The sequence below is a fragment of the Heloderma suspectum genome, chromosome 3 (assembly GCF_057233095.1).
Source record: "Heloderma suspectum isolate Gila_16-S chromosome 3, 16-S_ref, whole genome shotgun sequence".
NCBI lineage: Eukaryota > Metazoa > Chordata > Lepidosauria > Squamata > Helodermatidae > Heloderma > Heloderma suspectum.
In genome coordinates, this window is record NC_139460.1 from 225,384,544 (window position 1) to 225,402,685 (window position 18,142).

General features: G+C 39.4%; 1 protein-coding gene across 1 annotated transcript in view; it reads right to left on the bottom strand.

Moving 5' to 3' along the window:
* Positions 1-18,142, bottom strand: part of PLCE1 (phospholipase C epsilon 1) — a 202,781-nt gene that overhangs the window by 68,353 nt on the left and 116,286 nt on the right. The window contains 3 exon segments of the mRNA XM_084845832.1: positions 2,472-2,686; positions 5,693-5,951; positions 10,756-10,901. Coding sequence (XP_084701958.1) covers positions 2,472-2,686; positions 5,693-5,951; positions 10,756-10,901 — 620 coding nt within the window.

Consider the following 18,142-nt stretch of genomic DNA (forward strand, 5'->3'; position numbering starts at 1 on the left):
GATATGATAGCGCTCTTCAAGTACTTGAAAGGTTGTCACAGAGAGGAAGGCCAGGATCTTTTCTTGATCATCTCAGAGGACACAGAATAATGGGCTCAAGTTACAGGAAGCCAGATTCCGGCTGAACATCAGGAAAAACTTCCTGACTGTTAGAGCAATACGACAATGGAACCAATTACCTAGGGAGGTGGTGGGCTCTCCCACACTGGAGGCGTTCAAGATGAGGCTGGACAGCCATCTGTCAGGGATGCTCTGACTTGGATTCCTGCATTGAGCAGGGGGTTGGACTCGATGGCCTTGTAGGCCCCTTCCAACCCTACTATTCTATGATTCTATGATTATAATTATGTTGTGCAAACTGCCTTGAGAGGGCTGTATGGCCCTGTGGTTTATAAATCATTACATAAACAAATAAAATGGTATCTAATAAAAAAAAATCAATAGCTGTGTTCTGTGCAACCACAACAGATTTACTCCTGGAAATTAGTGTCTGTTGGGCAAGAAAGGAAAGTTAATTTCCTATAAGTACCAAATTATAATAACTTTACAAGCAGCTTAGGCACATGACCTTACACATGAGCATGATTTTGAACTTGGGTCTTATATGGCCATGTCCAAAACACTATCTACTATATGTCACAGCAGTCAACCCGCAAGTAGTATCCTCCATGAAGAGAAACTAATAGCAATTATAATCCTCCTTGTGGGTATAGCTCTACTAGAATCTTTCTAGTATTGTCCAATAAATCCTCCACTACTTTCACATAAATTTCATTTAAGTGCATAGTGTTCTGGACTTTCAGTGGTTTTCTTACCACCCAGAGAGAAATGGGGGATCTGAGGTCAGAGAACATGAGCTTTCCCATGTGTCATAATTAAAACAACACCTGTGCTGAATGGCTATGCCCTATTGTGAATATTCAAAGACTTTATTAGCTCTGATAAGCTTTCCCTAAGATAATTTATTAACCTCAGATAACATGTCCTTAAAAGTAGTGGGATTAGGAACAATAATAAATAACCTTTATTTTGACTGGGTCAGAATGCTGTTCCAACAGGATATAATGTTCTGAGCTAAGATCAACAAAGATGCCATGGTACTATTCCTGGCATCACTGACCAAGTCCTAGTTGCATCTGTAGGTTTCTAAAAGCTTCACTCACAAGATGAAAAAGCTTTGCCTGGAAGTAATTACATCATGAGGGAACATAAAACTTAACGAGCAGGATTCCAAGCATTTGAGTGCCATAATTCCATGCATAGCTCTGAGAAAAAGTCTGGAATTGGAAGCAGTCCAGAAAAGTAGATAGACACTTGCATTAAAGCTACGTGTTCTCACCATACAATTCTTATTTCTCAAACACATTAAAATAGGGAAGATGCATACAAAAGTGACACATTGGGCTGGTTCAGGCATAACACTAAATCATAGTTTAGCATTATGAGAATGAGCCTCCATGAACCTTGGGTTTGCACACTCCCCACTTCTCCTTCAGTGAGGCTGCAAAGACAAGTTTGGAAGCTTTGACTTTCATCTTAGATTAAGCGCACCTTGTCATGCCATCCAAATCTGGAAAAACTGTGGTTAATCTTTACTATGGTTAGCTGAAACAAGCCAATTTTAAACCATATTTTATGAAACTGGTTTGTTTCTACTAGCCATAGTTAGGATTAACTACAGTGGCAGCAGAAGCTTCTGATCCATGGTTGCACTAGAGTGTGCAATCCCAAGGCATGCTGAGGTTTGGTCTCATAACTTCAAAACATGGTTTAACTATACATCTGGATGCTTATAATGCAATTTCATTTAAAACATAAAATCTTATTCTTTAACAGACCAATGATTGCACAGATTAAATATAAAATATAGAAAATTGCAAGTGGGATCTTGTTGCAGTGTGGAGTGCTTCTGTTCAGGATGGAAGATGCTTCCATTCTCCCCTCCCCACAGGTTTTCTGTTTTTTTTCTGCAACAGTCAGTCAGCACTCCATGTCCATTGAGCATACTCAGTCCTCATTGGGCTATGGGGCAGCTCTGAGGGATTTTTTCCTAAAGGTATTTTGTACTTCTGCAATCCTTGGGGTCTCCTCAAGCCTGCTAATTCTTCCATCTTGCATGGGGATGGTGTCATTTTGGTTATGTAGGGATGGGCATTTGGAAAACTAAGATCTCTATTAGTATACATACACACATACACTAAGGAAGGGTTATTCTATAACTATTAGTTTAAGAAGAAACCACTAAAAAGAAGAGAAAATTCATTCATATACGTCTCTCTCTCTCTCTCTCTCTGATATTCCCTAGAGATGTACAAAATGAAATGCTGATACCATCCAGGTGGGGATGTGTGAAGATTCAGGAAAATTGGAAATTGATAGGAATTATTATAAATATAATATAATCTTTAAAACTTATGTCACCAATGATTTTTATTTTGTAAGTTGAAACTTTAAATATCTATCTATCTTACTGATAACGGTTTTTGTCCTTTAAAGAATTTCTTCTGGAATTTCCACCTTCATATTCAATAAAATTATCTTCTCCATCTTCTGATTCCAAGCTGCGATTACAGCTCCGAATAGTTTGAAAAATGTAATTAGCTGTTGATTCTTTTTCTGTATTATGTAGGCCATCTTGACCTATCCGCTGTAAATAGTTATCTTGCCCATTGTATTCTGCAACAAACTAAAAACAAACAAACAAACAAACCAAACAGCACTGAGAACTGATCATTTAACAATGTTTCAGTAAGCACAATTACAGAATAAATACATTTTAGATAGGTGCTTTGTTTTTATAATATTTTATTATAAAATCATTGCCTGTTCATATACTTTTGAATGTTTTTTTTTTATCCTGTATGCTGTCCTGAGAGGGTTTTACCCTTAAAGGCTGCCTAAAAACAATTTTAAATAAATAAATAAATATACATGTAGCTGCAATTGGCACACTGTAAGGGCTAATGCAGCTACACCAACATCTTGTGTAAGGCAGGTAGCACAAATCATCCTGTAATGCTGCTTCCTGCTCAATGGAAGCCCATTGAATCTATTTACAGGACAATCCTATACATGTCTACTCACAAGTAGGTTCCATTGAGTTGAATGAGTAAATGAGAGTAGGGTGATCTGGGGCACATACTTGATCTATGTGAGCAAAATAGCATTAACATGAAACATAGTAGCCATCTTGGAAGCTGCTGTTTTCTTTCCACCCCCCACCCCACACATACTATGATGTTGCCCTGGACAGCTTGGATTTATTAACCCCCAGTCCTATTCATATATTAGCTGGCACAGTACATAGCACAGTTTTTGACAAGACAGTTTTTAATTGGTGTTGAAGTCGGCACACTGCTGGATCAGACCAAAGGCCTATCTAGTCCAGCATTCTCCTTCCTGCAGTGGTCACTCAGATGCCTCAGGGGAGCCCATAAGCAGGACATGAGGGCTTGTAGTATGATCCTATATACATTTTAGGCTGTAATTCTGAACCGTCAAAGTAAGTTTCAGCAACAGCACCAGAGGTTCATTCTAGTTATATACCCAGGACCACATAATTTTCATATTAAGATTATGATCAACTTTCACATTTAAGGAATTTAATGTAAAAACATCAAATGACAAAAAGCTAGATTCTTCTGACACCAAGAGCCTAATCTCTTAAATAAAAGTTGAGGCCTTTAGAGTGTTTCATGTTCTTATTTCAAGCTGTGAGCTGTGCATGATTTTAAAGGTGACAGCTACATATTACATGCCAGTTATTACCAAGATCAACTTGCATGCTTGAGGTGTCAAACACTAATTTTGCATTAGCCACTTCACTTCAGCTCAGCTCACTTTGCAGCAGCAGTCTCTGTTCTTGACAACACTGCTGTTGCTTTTAGCTATGGGGTGACTAATAAATCTTAGAAGGAAAGAAATAAATCGAAATAAGTAAATCTGAAATGGCAGTGTTTAAAAAAGGACTACAAAAATGAAATATTTTACTAACATAACATGGTAATTAATTTGCTGCCTCCTTGCTCATCTATAAGCTAAAGACAGAATCCAAAGAACCATGAAAGCAGTTCCATGAGCCAAAGACAGCTTCGGCCTTGTTTTTTTTCCAGCAACAGTATTCTCCAGGTGTCAAGTTTCCCAACAAAAAACATTTTTTAAATATTCACTGGGCTGGCACTTTCCTCTTGTATGAGCTTAAGCAGCTCTTTGGATCTAGCCTAGACTCCCAACACTGAACATTTAGAAGACTGTGATTGTAGCAGTGGTAAACTTATTAATGAATTGTACTTTGGCACTAGGAACATATAGAAGATTACAGAGAACAAAATATAGTAAACAAAACTGTAAAGTAACATATATAGTTCTCCAATCACTTAGGGCTAATGTGCAGTATCATTTTATCCTGGAACTGTAATCTCTGGCTCACGCGCCTAACACGGGACGCACTCCCCAATTAATTATTAATAAATTCAGGAATAATTACAGCCCTTTTATTTAACAATGCTTTTTCTCATTAGTTTATCTCCAGTCCTGATGTTATTTTACCTCTGGTCCTGACGCTATTTTTCACTAAATATTCAATTTTTCCCCTGAACTATTTTTATAACAACTTTTTTCAGTGACTGTTGTTTCCATGTCTACTAAGCCATGTCTGTTCAATCTAGCAGTATTATAACTCTTACCACTGGGAGTGGCTTTAAAGCTGTAGAACCTGTTTGCAACATTCCACCACCACCACCTCCTTCCCCCTCTCCACATGTTTCTTCTCTTTCCCTTCCCTTGCATGAATTTTGATAGGATTTGCGGGCAGGAAACCCATGCATTTTTTAGGCTCTTTTGCACTGTACACCCGAGACCTGCACAGCTCTGGATAATCATACAATTTATTTTTAAACTTGCATTCTTGCACAGCTGCAAAGGTGCAGACGCAGTTATCAGGCTTTTTAAAGAAGCAGCCTAAAATGGCAACATGACCTCCCCACTCCCGAGCCCCCCGCACCCCCCATTTTTCTTCTCCTCTTTGCTCACATGGATTTGATGGGATTTGCGGGTAGCAAATACATTATTTTTAAAAGGCTATTTGTCATGGCACTCCTTCGGAGTTGTGCAGCTGTGAATAACCACACCATTTATTTTTCAAGCCTACCTTGCTACACACCTGCAAAGGTGCATACACAGTTACCGAACTTTTTTCAAAGGCAGCCTAAAACGGCAGCATGACCTCCCACTTCTCCCACAATTGCAGCACTAATTGTGGCATATGTTGGCGCTAACAATAAATGCAATGTAAAAAATAAAAACCATATGATCTTTCACACTCTTCCTATTTCGCCTGCAATTAACACTGTGCATAGGTGTGTAGCATTGGATCACATTATAAACACAAGTAGATACTGCACTGTATTCCTGAATGTATGCCCCCAGAGCAGGAATAGCATTTTTAAAAAATACCAGCACAGCAATCCCTCATAAATGATAGGGGCTCCATTGTATATCCTACCCTAGTCCAGAATGGTTCAATTCAGCTACCAGAAAAGAGAAGGTATTTGCATTAAGGACTTATATTTTACACATCTATTTACTTTAGGATTGAATACTTGCATGTGCATTTCCATATGTACCAATTATGAATAAATGCAGGAATTATTATAGCTCTTTTAGATAGTAATGCTATTTCTCATTAGTTTACCTCCAGTGTTTCTTCTTGAGAGTTATACTGAGGACAAAGTCTGATAAGGCTTGCAGCCCCATCCAAAACTTCACAGAGTTCTTTTAAAAATACACCACAGAAAGGAACAACTTTACAGCCTGGGATATTCAGAGCTCGGCTGACAACTTTTCTATATTCGGATGATGATTCATGTTGTGCCATAGAATCTTTCAAGCTTCGCATCATTTCAATATCAGACTGGTCCATGAATTGCCACATTTTTAAAACTTTTCTTGACCTATATGGGAAAAAGTAAACAAACTTTATAGTGAAGTTTAGTAGCCCAGATCAGCTTGTTACATGAGAAAGGGATTGCATCCAATAATCAAAGTTATCGCTCATTTTTTTAAAAGAAAGACACAGCTATGTGAATTACCTATTCAGTACACAATATACTTAAAAACTAGAGTTTCATAAAAAAAAGTAACACCTACCAATTGTATCAAAAGTTATACATGTTTTGTTAACCCTAGAGTTGAGATTGCCAAATGCTATTGTAATGTTGTTAATAATGAAAATGTTACTGATTTTGTATGATTATTTTAAAACGGCTAATGAGATATGCTGCTGTGCAGTAGCTTGACTTGTTGGCTATGGGAGCTGTGACTGTACTAGAAAATGCAAAGAAAGCCCTGGCGACATGCATAATTCCTTTATATAAAACACACACAGGCCTTTTGTATGGTAGCCCCTTCATGGATCACTGCCTTGTTGTGGCGAAGGGGCTTGCGTAACTCAGTGAAGCCATAAGCTATGCCGTGCAGGGCCACCCAAGACGGACAGGTCATGGCAGAGAGTTCTGACAAAATGTGGTCCACTGGAGAAGGAAATGGCAAGCCACTCCAGTATTCTTGCCAAGAAAACCCCATGGAACGTATCACAAGGCTAAAAGATATGACGCCGGAAGATGAGCCCCTCAGGTCGGAAGGTGTCCAATATGCTACTGGGGAAGAGCAGAGGGTATTTCCAAGTAGCGCCAGAAAGAGTGAAGCGGCTGGGCCAAACCCGAAAGGACACTCAGCTGTGGATGTGTCTGGTGGTGAAAAGAAAATCCGATGCTGTAAAGAACAATATTGTTTAGGAACCTGGAATGTCAGATCAATGAATCAAGGTAAGCAGGAGGTGGTCAAACATGAGATGGCAAGATTGAACATCGACATCTTGGGAATCAGCGAACTAAAATGGACAGGCATGGGCGAATTTAATTCAGGTGACTATCATATCTACTATTGTGGGCAAGAATCCCTTAGAAGAAATGGAGTAGCACTCATAGTCAACAAAAGGGTGGGAAAAGCAGTACTGGGGTACAATCTTAAAAATGATAGAATGATCTCAGTACGAATCCAAGGCAAACCATTCAACATCACAGTAATTCAAGTCTATGCCCCAACCACTGAGGCCGAAGAAGCTGAGGTTGATCGGTTCTATGAAGACCTCCAACACCTTCTAGAACTAACACCAAAAAAAGATGTCCTCTTCATCATAGGGGATTGGAATGCTAAAGTAGGAAGTCAAGAAATCACCGGGATAACAGGCAGGCATGGCCTTGGTGTACAAAATGAAGCAGGACAAAAGCTAATAGAGTTTTGCCAAGAGAACATGCTGATCATAGCAAACACTCTTTTCCAACAGCACAAGAGGTGACTCTACACATGGACATCACCAGATGGTCAATATCGAAATCAGATTATGTCCTTTGCAGCCAAAGATGGAGAAGCTCCATACAGTCAGTAAAAACAAGACCTGGAGCTGACTGTGGCTCAGATCATGAGCTGCTTCTTGCAAAATTTCGGCTTAAATTGAAGAACGTCGGGAAAACCACTGAACCGTTCAGGTATGACCTAAATCATATCCCTGATGAATATACAGTGGAGGTGAGGAATAGATTTCAGGAATTAGACCTGATAGACAGAGTGCCTGAGGAACTATGGACGGAGGTCCGTAACATTGTTCAGGAGGCAGCAACGAAATCCATCCCAAAGAAAAAGAAATGCAAGAAAGCCAAGTGGCTGTCTGATGAGGCTTTACAAGTAGCTGAGGAAAGAAGGGAAGCGAAAAGCAAGGGAGAAAGGGGAAGATATACCCAACTGAATGCAGAGTTCCAGAGAATAGCAAGGAGAGACAAGAAGGCCTTCTGAAATGAACAATGCAAAGAAATCGAGGAAAACAACAGAATGGGAAAGACTAGAGATCTCTTCAAGAAAATTGGAGATCTCAAGGGAACGTTTTGTGCAAAGACGGGCATGATAAAGGACAAAGAAGGCAGGGACCTAACAGAAGCAGATGAGATTAAGAAGAGGTGGAAAGAATACACAGAAGAACTATACAGGAAAGATCTGAATGTCCCTGATAGCCATGATAGTGCCGTCACTGAACTTGAGCCGGACATCCTCGAGAGTGAAGTCAAGTGGGCCTTAGGAAGCATTAGTAACAACAAAGCTAGCGGAGATGACAGTATTCCAGCCGAGCTATTGAAAATCCTAAAAGATGATGCTGTTAAAGTGCTGCACTCAATATGCCAGCACATCTGAAACACTCAACAGTGGCCACAAGACTGGAAAAGGTCAGTTTACATTCCAATTCCAAAGAAGGGCAACGCCAAAGAGTGTTCAAACTACCGCACAATTGCGCTCATTTCACATGCCAGCAAGGTGATGCTCAAAATCCTACAAGCTAGGCTTCAGCAGTATGCGAACCGAGAACTACCGGAAGTACAAGCTGGGTTTAGAAGAGGCAGAGGAACTAGAGATCAAATCGCCAACATTCACTGCATCATGGAGAAAGCAAGAGAATTCCAGAGAAACGTCTATTTCTGCTTCATTGACTACGCTAAAGCCTTTGATTGTGTGGATCACAACAAACTGTGGCATATTCTTAAAGTGATGGGAGTACCAGACCACCTTACCTGTCTCCTGAGAAACCTGTACGAGGGTCAAGAAGCAACAGTAAGAACCAGACATGGAACAACCGATTGGTTCAAAATTGGGAAAGGAGTACGACAAGGCTGCATATTGTCACCCTGCTTATTTAACTTATATGCAGAGTACATCATGAGAAATGCCGGGTTGGATGAATCACAGGTCGGAATTAAGATTGCCGGGAGAATTATCAACAACCTCCGATATGCAGACGATACCACCCTAATGGCAGAAAGCGAAGAGGATCTCAAGAGCCTCTTGTTGAGGGTGAAAGAGGAGAGTGCAAAAGCTGGTTTGAAACTCAACATTAAAAAAACTAAGATCATGGCATCTGGCCCCATCACTTCCTGGCATATAGAAGGGGAAGAAATGGCAGCAGTGACATATTTTACTTTCTTGGGCTCCAAGATCACCGCAGACGGTGACTGTAGCCATGAAATTAAAAGACGCTTGCTCCTTGGGAGGAAAGCTATGGCCAACCTAGACAGCATAGTAAGAAGCAGAGACATCACCTTGCCGACAAAGGTCCGTCTAATCAAAGCTATGGTTTTCCCAGTAGTAATGTATGGCTGTGAGAGCTGGACTATAAGGAAGGCTGAGCGCCGAAGAATTGATGCTTTCGAACTGTGGTGCTGGAGAAGACTCTTACGAGTCCCCTGGACTGCAAGGAGGTCAAATCAGTCCATCCTAAAGGAAATCAACCCTGAGTGCTCATTGGAAGGACAGATAATGAAGCTGAAGCTCCAATATTTTGGCGACCTAATGCGAAGAGAAAACTCCCTGGAAAAGACCCTGATGCTGGGAAAGACTGAAGGCAAAAGGAGAAGGGGACGGCAGAGGATGAGATGGCTAGATAGCATCACGGATGCAATGAATATGAACTTGAGCACGCTCCGGGAGAGAGCGCAGGACAGGAAGGCCTGGCGTGCTATGGTCCATGGGGTCACGAAGAGTCGGACACGACTGAACGACTGAACAACAACAACATGGTAGCCTAACACTATTTGTTCAAATTCCTGTAATATTTTATTAGAACCCCACTAGATGTGCAAAACCAAAATTCATGAAAACTGAACACACTTTGAACTGTTAAAAATGAGTTATTAATTTTTGCATCCTACTTGAGTCAGACAGTGGGTGCTACTATCCATAGCCTTCTAGGGTTTAAACATCCTGCAATACCTGTAGATATAAATGCTTTATGCACATTCAAAATGTGTGTAGACAGAATATGTATATAAAAATATATAAGCCAATAGCAAAATGAGGATAGTTAATCAGTACAGCAGTTCTAAAGTACGGTATTTTAAACACAAATCAACATCAAACTAGATATTTGAATATTGGCCAACTCTTTCAGTTATAGATTAATTCTCTTCATATGACTTCATTTGTGGTAATGTGCCTAGTATTTCAAACCTGCAAGATAAAATTTCCTCCAACTACAGAAGAAGAAAGTATCAGGCTTCCTTTTACAGACTGCTATGTCTTAGGCCTTACATCTCTCTTCTCTCCCCCCACTCAACCCCTTTCTTCTTCTTCCACTCTCACTCCTTTGCTATTGCAGATCCCCAACATGCATGATGCAGGGGACTGAAGTGACAGTGTGCTGGGAAGCATAAGAAATAACAAATAGATAACCACTGTTACTATATCATCAGTAAAATGTTGATAATGAAAAATGTAGCAGGGATTTTTAACATTTTGGGTTTGCCAAGAGGAATCTGCATTTTTCTGAAGTTTTATGATGTTCCTTTTAATTACTACAATGGCACTTTCTATTAGAAAGCTGGTTTTTTTTTAAGTATGTTAATGTTTCTAGTTTAAGTTGTTTATCATTTAGGAAGATAAATGGCATTGTCTCTAGAGTATTCTGAGAAAAGACCTGTTTTTCACCAAATGTAACCTCTGTCATCCATCATATTCAATTTTCTCAAAACAGTGAGCAGTCATAAACTCACTGGACAAGATAAATGACGCAACTTAGCAACAGAACAGAACACTATTTAGCCAGTGACTGATAGAGTTCATGGTTTATTTTTTAAAAGGACAGCTGTATGTAACAGAAGCTGCAATTTAATCTAAGCCAGAGTCTCCATCATTTGAAGAATGAGCTGCAAGTACCTGAGTCCTGCCAAGAACTCCATAACAGCATTGTAGTTGCCCATATTCCAGCAGCATTTTGCCACATGTACCACATAGGAGAAGACTTCTCGTTTTTCCTCCATAGAACCTGCAGTCAGAATCAGCCACGTCACCCAAGAGCTCACCTTATTTTTTTTAAAAAACATACAATACAAAACAAAAACAGTTATATTTGTACACTTTATTTATATTCACATTGTCTTACAACTAAATGAATGAACTGGGAAAATTATATATATGTAGTGTGTGTGTGTGTGTGTGTGTATACACACAATACTTGAATTGTTCTGTTCAAAACAGGAACTTAAATATATACGATACTCATTCATTTTGGTATATGTGTTTACGATACATAAATCATATACTTCTTAGAACCCTTCAAGTGAGATGGCAATATTGCTAGTGGAATGTGCAAAGCTATGTAATTTGTTTAGCAAAACAAATTATACAGAACCACGCAGCAAATTTGCATCTATACATTAGGCACTTTCATCTCCATGTAAATAGTAATACTGCATATGCATATAAACAGAAATTAAAAACTTATTTTTTAAAATACAAAAACACTCCAAAAATGTGCAACACTCCTAAACTGGTGCTTTTATGAGTGTTTTACCCCAGTTCTTCACATAGACAGTAGCAGTAATCAGATTGTCTGGATCTGCGCAGTCAATCAGGTTAGGAGTAAAACCCAGAGGAAGGTCTTAGTTTAAGTAACAGATTTATGGGAAGACTTTGACACTATTGATTTTTAGAGCCATTGGCCTTATCAGGCTCATGGTTGGACTAATTCTAACTTATTGTGCACCCCAAATCAGAAGTTCCAGACTGGGAAAGACAAGGCTGCACCCCTAAGCATACATATGAGTAAATAAGTACCATGTAAACCAGCAAGACTTTCTTCTGAGTAAATATGGATAGGACTGAGCTGAAAGCAGTCTACTTATAGTGTCAATTATTATGTGTACATAATTATACCTTTTCAGGTAAAGAAAAGTTGCACAGCTCTGAAGTTTCAAGTTTATCAAAATTTTATATATAAATGGATCTTGTCAATAAGACTGCCCTGGAATGCAATGGGCATATCCAATGGTGACATTCCACAAACTCAAACAGCACTAGCAGAGCGCCGCTGAATCTTTCTGTTGTGCAAGCAGTTGCTGTTGCCCATTACACTCGCACAAGCAGTTATGCAAGCAGTTGCGCCACCTGTGGCACAATGCATTGCATAACCGGTGCAAGCAGCTGTGTTAACCAACCCGTTACACAAGCAGAATGCACAACCGGTTGCACAATGCATTGCATAATGGGTGCAAGTAGTTGCATAACCGGTTGCACAATGGGAATGCAGAACGCGTTGCACAAGGGTTATACAAAACTGCTTGTGCAAACATAACTTTAGTTGGATTCTTCTCTTGTGCATAGTTCAGAACCTAGTTTCCGCTAGCGGAACATCATTTGCGCTAACGGAATGACACAGCTGGATAATGCCCTCTGTCTGTAAGGGGAAAAAACCCAAATCCTTTGGTTATTATGGAACAAAAGCTAGCATTATTTCTAAACCGCTCATTCTAAAACCATTCTTTCTTCCACATTGCTTGTAAAAATATATGAATGTATTTTTGATATACTTAGTACATCATTTATATTACTACTTAAAAAATGAATCTTGTTCAATGCCAGAATTATTTAGAATAAACAGATTCCAACTAAGGTTTGAACTGTCAGAACTATACATATTTTTGCTAACATGAAAACACATTCAATTCAATTTGATCTAAAACCTCATATTCCCAATCTGACTGTACTGCCAAATCCTGCTTCAAATTTAATTAGGTTCAGTGAGAACAATCTTCTTAATATATAGTTTTGTTTGTGTTCAAAACCTGATCTTACATAAATATCTACTATCTATCACTCAGAAAATGTTCAGTTTACTTTCCCACAACATTAATTAAAGTGGGAGAAAGGAAGAAAGAAAAAGCTATATTTCACATGGAAACCTAATTCAAACCAACTGGACTATTTTACAGTGAGATTCCCAAGGGTTTGGTTTTTCCCATTGTATAAACACTTATCAACATGAGATAATAAATGTGATCTTTTCTTTCCTACATTTAGTTTCCTTCTTCTTGGCTCCTGAAGGATTTGTAATTTATGTTTACAGACATTTCTTCAGTGATGAGAGCTTCACATAACAGATAGAAACACATTTCCTTTCAAAGAAAAAAAATTGTATTTCCTCTTCTACTGACAGCTAGCTTTAAAGACACAAACCAAACTTGTAAAGTCAGTCACAAGAATGTGTTGACCTAATTGAAAACTATCTACAAAAAATATATACATAGATGGATTATTTTAAGATAATTTAGATAATAGATTCCTCCTGTATATCTGATAGTTTATTAACAGGGCAGCAAATCCAATAAAGCAAAGTATAACAATTATATATCTGCTTTCACTCAACACTTCAATGTAATCTATCTATCTATCTATCTATCTATCTATCTATTCCATCTCTGAATGAGCCAATAACTGTTTTACTCTGGACAATGTAATCTATCATAAGTAAAGCCATTGAAAGTGAAACTTACTGTTCTAAGCACATCTGATTAGGCTGTCCATGTTCTTATAATCATGAAATAAATTTTACATAACAATTGATTTTTGAAGCACTGCTGTTAATTGCACAAAGTATTTTATTTGCACCTAGGACACCTGGCTAAGACTATCTCTCTTGTTCCCTAATCTTATGACCAAACAGAGGCTGTTTCTACCTGTAAGATTAAATAGAGGGTACCCTTGAAAAGATGAACTCCACATAACTACAACAAAATCCATCTAACATGGGCAGGGGGAAAAAATTGCAAGTCTTGAAATTGGAGATACTAATCAGGAAGCACAAAAGCACACCACAATTTATTATTATATGGTTAATTATACACTGTTTACAAAGTGGCATATGACAAAAATAATAAAGAAGTGCTCCAAGTTTATAATGATAGCAAACTTCATAGTTATAGGTCAACAGATAGTACAAAAGGAAATTAAGACATTTCCCTCACAAACAGATGAGATGGCAACAGCTCCAACCACAAGTGTGAGCTCACATGCCCAAATGTTCATGCACACGGAAAAACCAGATGCAAAGGAAGAAGGATCTAGCCTGACCTTTTTCCAGACAGGCTAGGCCCATGTAAACAGGATGTTGGGCAAAGCAAGAAGAACTACCTTGTCTCTGCAGTATTTTATGTATCTGGGATGTCAGCCAAACCAGGTTGCCTCATCTGTGTGTGCAATATTAGCACACCAAGGATCTCTAACTTTGGTAGGAAGTATACTGATATGTCTGTTTGCACTTATTGACCCTACTTTCATCTAGCATTTATTGAATATAGACAGATTCCTAGGCACCATTCTTTCCCCTCTCTTCCAGGTGCTTGAGAAGCCAACTCAACCCTCCATTTCTCCACACACAGCTGAGCATTGTGGTACAAAAAGACCTACATGAGATTAATACCCAAGTCTGTCTTAGGACTTACTTTTGAGTAGACATGGATAGGATTGAACTATCAATAACCCATAAAATGCAAAGCAAGACACGCAAACCAGCTGATAATTTTGAAATCTATTCATTTCTGGGTACAGCTTTCAGACTGTTCACTTAGAAACAAATGCAATATAACAAATGAACGAACTAAGATAGATAATTACGCAACCTCAGACTAACATGTTTGTGAGAGAAGCACTGATAGGTTTATGTCACATTTTACCAGTAGCAGAAATAATACATAGCCCCAGTTGGAATTATTCATAGATCCCCCTTTAAACCCTACGCTAAGCACAGCATAGCTTCTGCTAGTTGTCCTGGTAATGTAAACAGAGTCTTGGAAATACCTCAAGCACAAGAGAATATGAAACTATAAAAAGGTTTCAGATTTCTTTAGAAGTACCAGTGCTTAACTATTTAAACTATAAACAGCATGGCAAGATAATATTTTGTGCTTTCACATTTGAATGACTACAAATTAACAATATTAAGAGCTGCATTTTGAGGGAGGGTTGTCTTCATCAGGGGAAAAATAAACGGGGACATTTGGAGAAATCCAGATTTCTACCTCAAAACATTAAGGGGTACAGTGAATTATTATAAAAGTGATTGTTTTAGCTACAGCTCTATATTCTGCATGTTTGCTTAACAATAAGTATTGTATTCCATGGGGTATACTCCTAGTTACGTGTGCACATGTTTGTTAGAGAGTAGCTCAAGGTCTCCCAAATCTCAGCTATTCTCCAAGTCATGGCAACCAACACCTGTAAGAACTGTAAGAAAAAACATCTCTTAACAGCATAAATTACAGCCTTCAGTATATTCTTTCCTAGTCATCTGTAAATTACAGCAGGAGACATTTGTTTTAAGAATCTCTGCATACTTTTTTATAAGTAAAAAGATAGCTTGCAGTGTGGAATGATGTATAGTTTTTTAATATTAAATTGTATGCACAGGCCTTGATGCAATGTGCAATCTTATATATGTTTCAATGAATTTCCCACTAATTATGGATATACAGGCCTAGTGTACAGTGTGGAATGATGCAGAGTTATTAATGTTAAATTGTTGCAAGGTGCCTTGCCATATGTTTCAAAACTAAAATTTATAATGTACTTATGTGTTGTCCTTCTTTATCATTACTGTTACAGCCCCTTGAAGAAGGCCTTAAAATAAGAGGCCAAAACACTTCGGCCTTTCCATAAACAAAATATTTGCATCCTGAGATGCTTCTCTCCTTTTGGGGGTCTACTTTGGATGCTTACCAGCCTTTGCACCTCCTGTTTTTCAAAAGCTAAAAATTAAAACTAGAATACCTGGTACACAGCACTAACACACAAGGTCATGCAAGCCAGTTTTATAGCAAATGTCATTGCTGCTAGGGAATTTATGAAGTCAGGCCTGGGATCAGCACTGGTAGCTGCCTTGAGCCTGCAAGCTGTTATTTTCAATTACCCACAATGCCCCTGATGTAGCCTGAGAGGCTACTATTTAAAATTTCCTACCACTGCCACTAGCTTGTGGCTGTGACCCACCAGAAGACACTTTCTTGAAGACATTTCAAACCTACCTCTGTATGAAGTGTTTAATTTCTCATATAGCTTCAACTTAAAAGAAGCATAGGAGAAAAAATCATTCTCAAACCACTCACAAAAATGTATTTGAAAAAAAAAAACTGAGATGATTCATCATCATCATATTCATATATTACTCATCTTCAGGAAACTTCCAGGGCATGGAGAGATGAAATTGACTGAGTTTGGATGACACCATAACCCATGATGGCTTATTTACCACATTGGGGGTTATCATGTTGTCTGTCAGGAATTTTTAAATCCATGATGGCTTATTTGGCTAAAATAACCCACTCTGATAACCTGCAGTAGGGGTTATTTAACTCACCATGTGTTATTGTGTCATCTGTCAAGCACTGTGGGTTATTCTGCTTGCCTATAGAGTCATGCGGCAAGAGCGGTTCAGATCGCTGTCATCGCTCTATTTTTCTTGGGAGTTCTTTGTGTAATGGAAACTCCCTGAAAGTTTCCTGGGATAGGGCAAAATGTGAGCATTTTTCCCCATGCCCCCATTTTCCCCTATTCCACAGTTGCCTCTGTTCCTCTTTTAAAAAAATGTTTCCTTTGCACTTTTGCGCATTTGCACATTTTCACAATTGTGGTATTGGGAACATGTTAAAGCCTCTATGCCTGTAATGTCTATGGGGAGAAATGCATAATTCCGCTTTAGCAAGGAAGTGCAATAGTGCTTTAGTGAATGAACAAAAGAGAACTATAACTCTGTATGCGGTTTGGTCCCAATCATGCAAGCCCCCAAGGTTTTATAGTCACCACCTCCTTTTTGGTGCACTTGGGATTTTTGCTCCTCTGGGGTAATTGTGTAGGGTTTTGATAGTGGATGGGGTGCCTCCTGACTATAAGATGCTGTGTGAAGTTTGGTCTCGATCCTGCACACCTCCAAGGTTTTATGGCCACCACCCCCTTTTTGGTAGACATGGGATTTTCGCTCCTTTGTCAATGTGTGACATAGCACCATTGCTCAGGTGGGAGGACTGCAGCGGGACAGGGGGCAGGGGGATGGATCAGATTAGGCAGTGCAGCTTAATAAATTACTCACAGTAGCTTATTAGCCCGCTCATGCTGTGGGGCATCATAGGTTATTTAAAAAATAAACTACTGTGAGTAGCTTATTAAGCCACCATGGCTTAAAGTGACGTCAGAATGCGGCCACGATCTCTGTCTGGGTAACCAGTTACAAAGGTCTAAAAAGAAAGAAAAAAATATTCAAAGGCTTTATCAGGCCTGGTACTGGTCCCTAGTTAGGCCCTAGGTATCCCGCCCATACATTATCATATAAATAACTTACAAAAATTATTGAACCACTTTGGAGCTAGGAAGATGTCAAGAGCGCCCTAGCTGTCTCTTTCAGTCTACTCCAATAGCTAACTCAAGACACAGACAAAAGGATTCTTTTCAAGGCTTTAATCCTTTTACAACTTAATGACTCTTTCAGATGCTAATCACCAGCGACTAAGCAAGGAACAGCACTGGGGAAAAGATAGCAGAGTAGCCTATGCTCCAGGTTAGGCAGTTGGTCCCCGTTTGAAGGAGAATCACAGGAAGACCCTGAACTTGGCTAGGAAGAGATCCTCCCTCTTTCCCTTGGGTCCTCGGGACACAACCGTTGCTTGCGTGCCAAACAAGCGCTACGCCTCCTTTCCGTGCCCTCCAACTGTCGTCGCTCCCGGCATTGGTGTCGAGCATCCAGCAAGACCCCCCTCCAGCACTCTCTCACTGCCAGGGTCACTATCTCAGGAATGCTGGCAGGAGGAATCTCTGCCAGCTGCTGTGCCTGTGAGAGATGAGCGCGCTCCTCTCCCACGGATTGCTGTTCCTCCTCAGAATCAGAACTGCTCTGGGGTTCTATCGGCTCAGTTTCTACCCTGACAGAAGACATGTCCTAAGTAGTAGCCATCAGCCATCACTCTTCACAAATTTTGCTTAAATTAGTAGCACATAAGGAAAGGACTATGGCAAGTGTAGGAGCTGCTGCGCAACGTAGCACACTGTCGGAGAGTGTGTTTAAGTTCTAAAAAGAAAACTTTGGGCAAATTATCAGTGTGGATCCTGAGAATCCACTGGATATGAGTTTGGACCTCCAACTCATTTGCATTTGATACCCCCATTTTAAAGAATAGAAGAAAGGATGTGGCAGCAACAGATCTGAAGGGAGGAAGAGAGAAATGGAATAGTAATTGGTTTCAGCTTGCTCTGCGAAGAACTGTTCCATCAAGACTAAGTC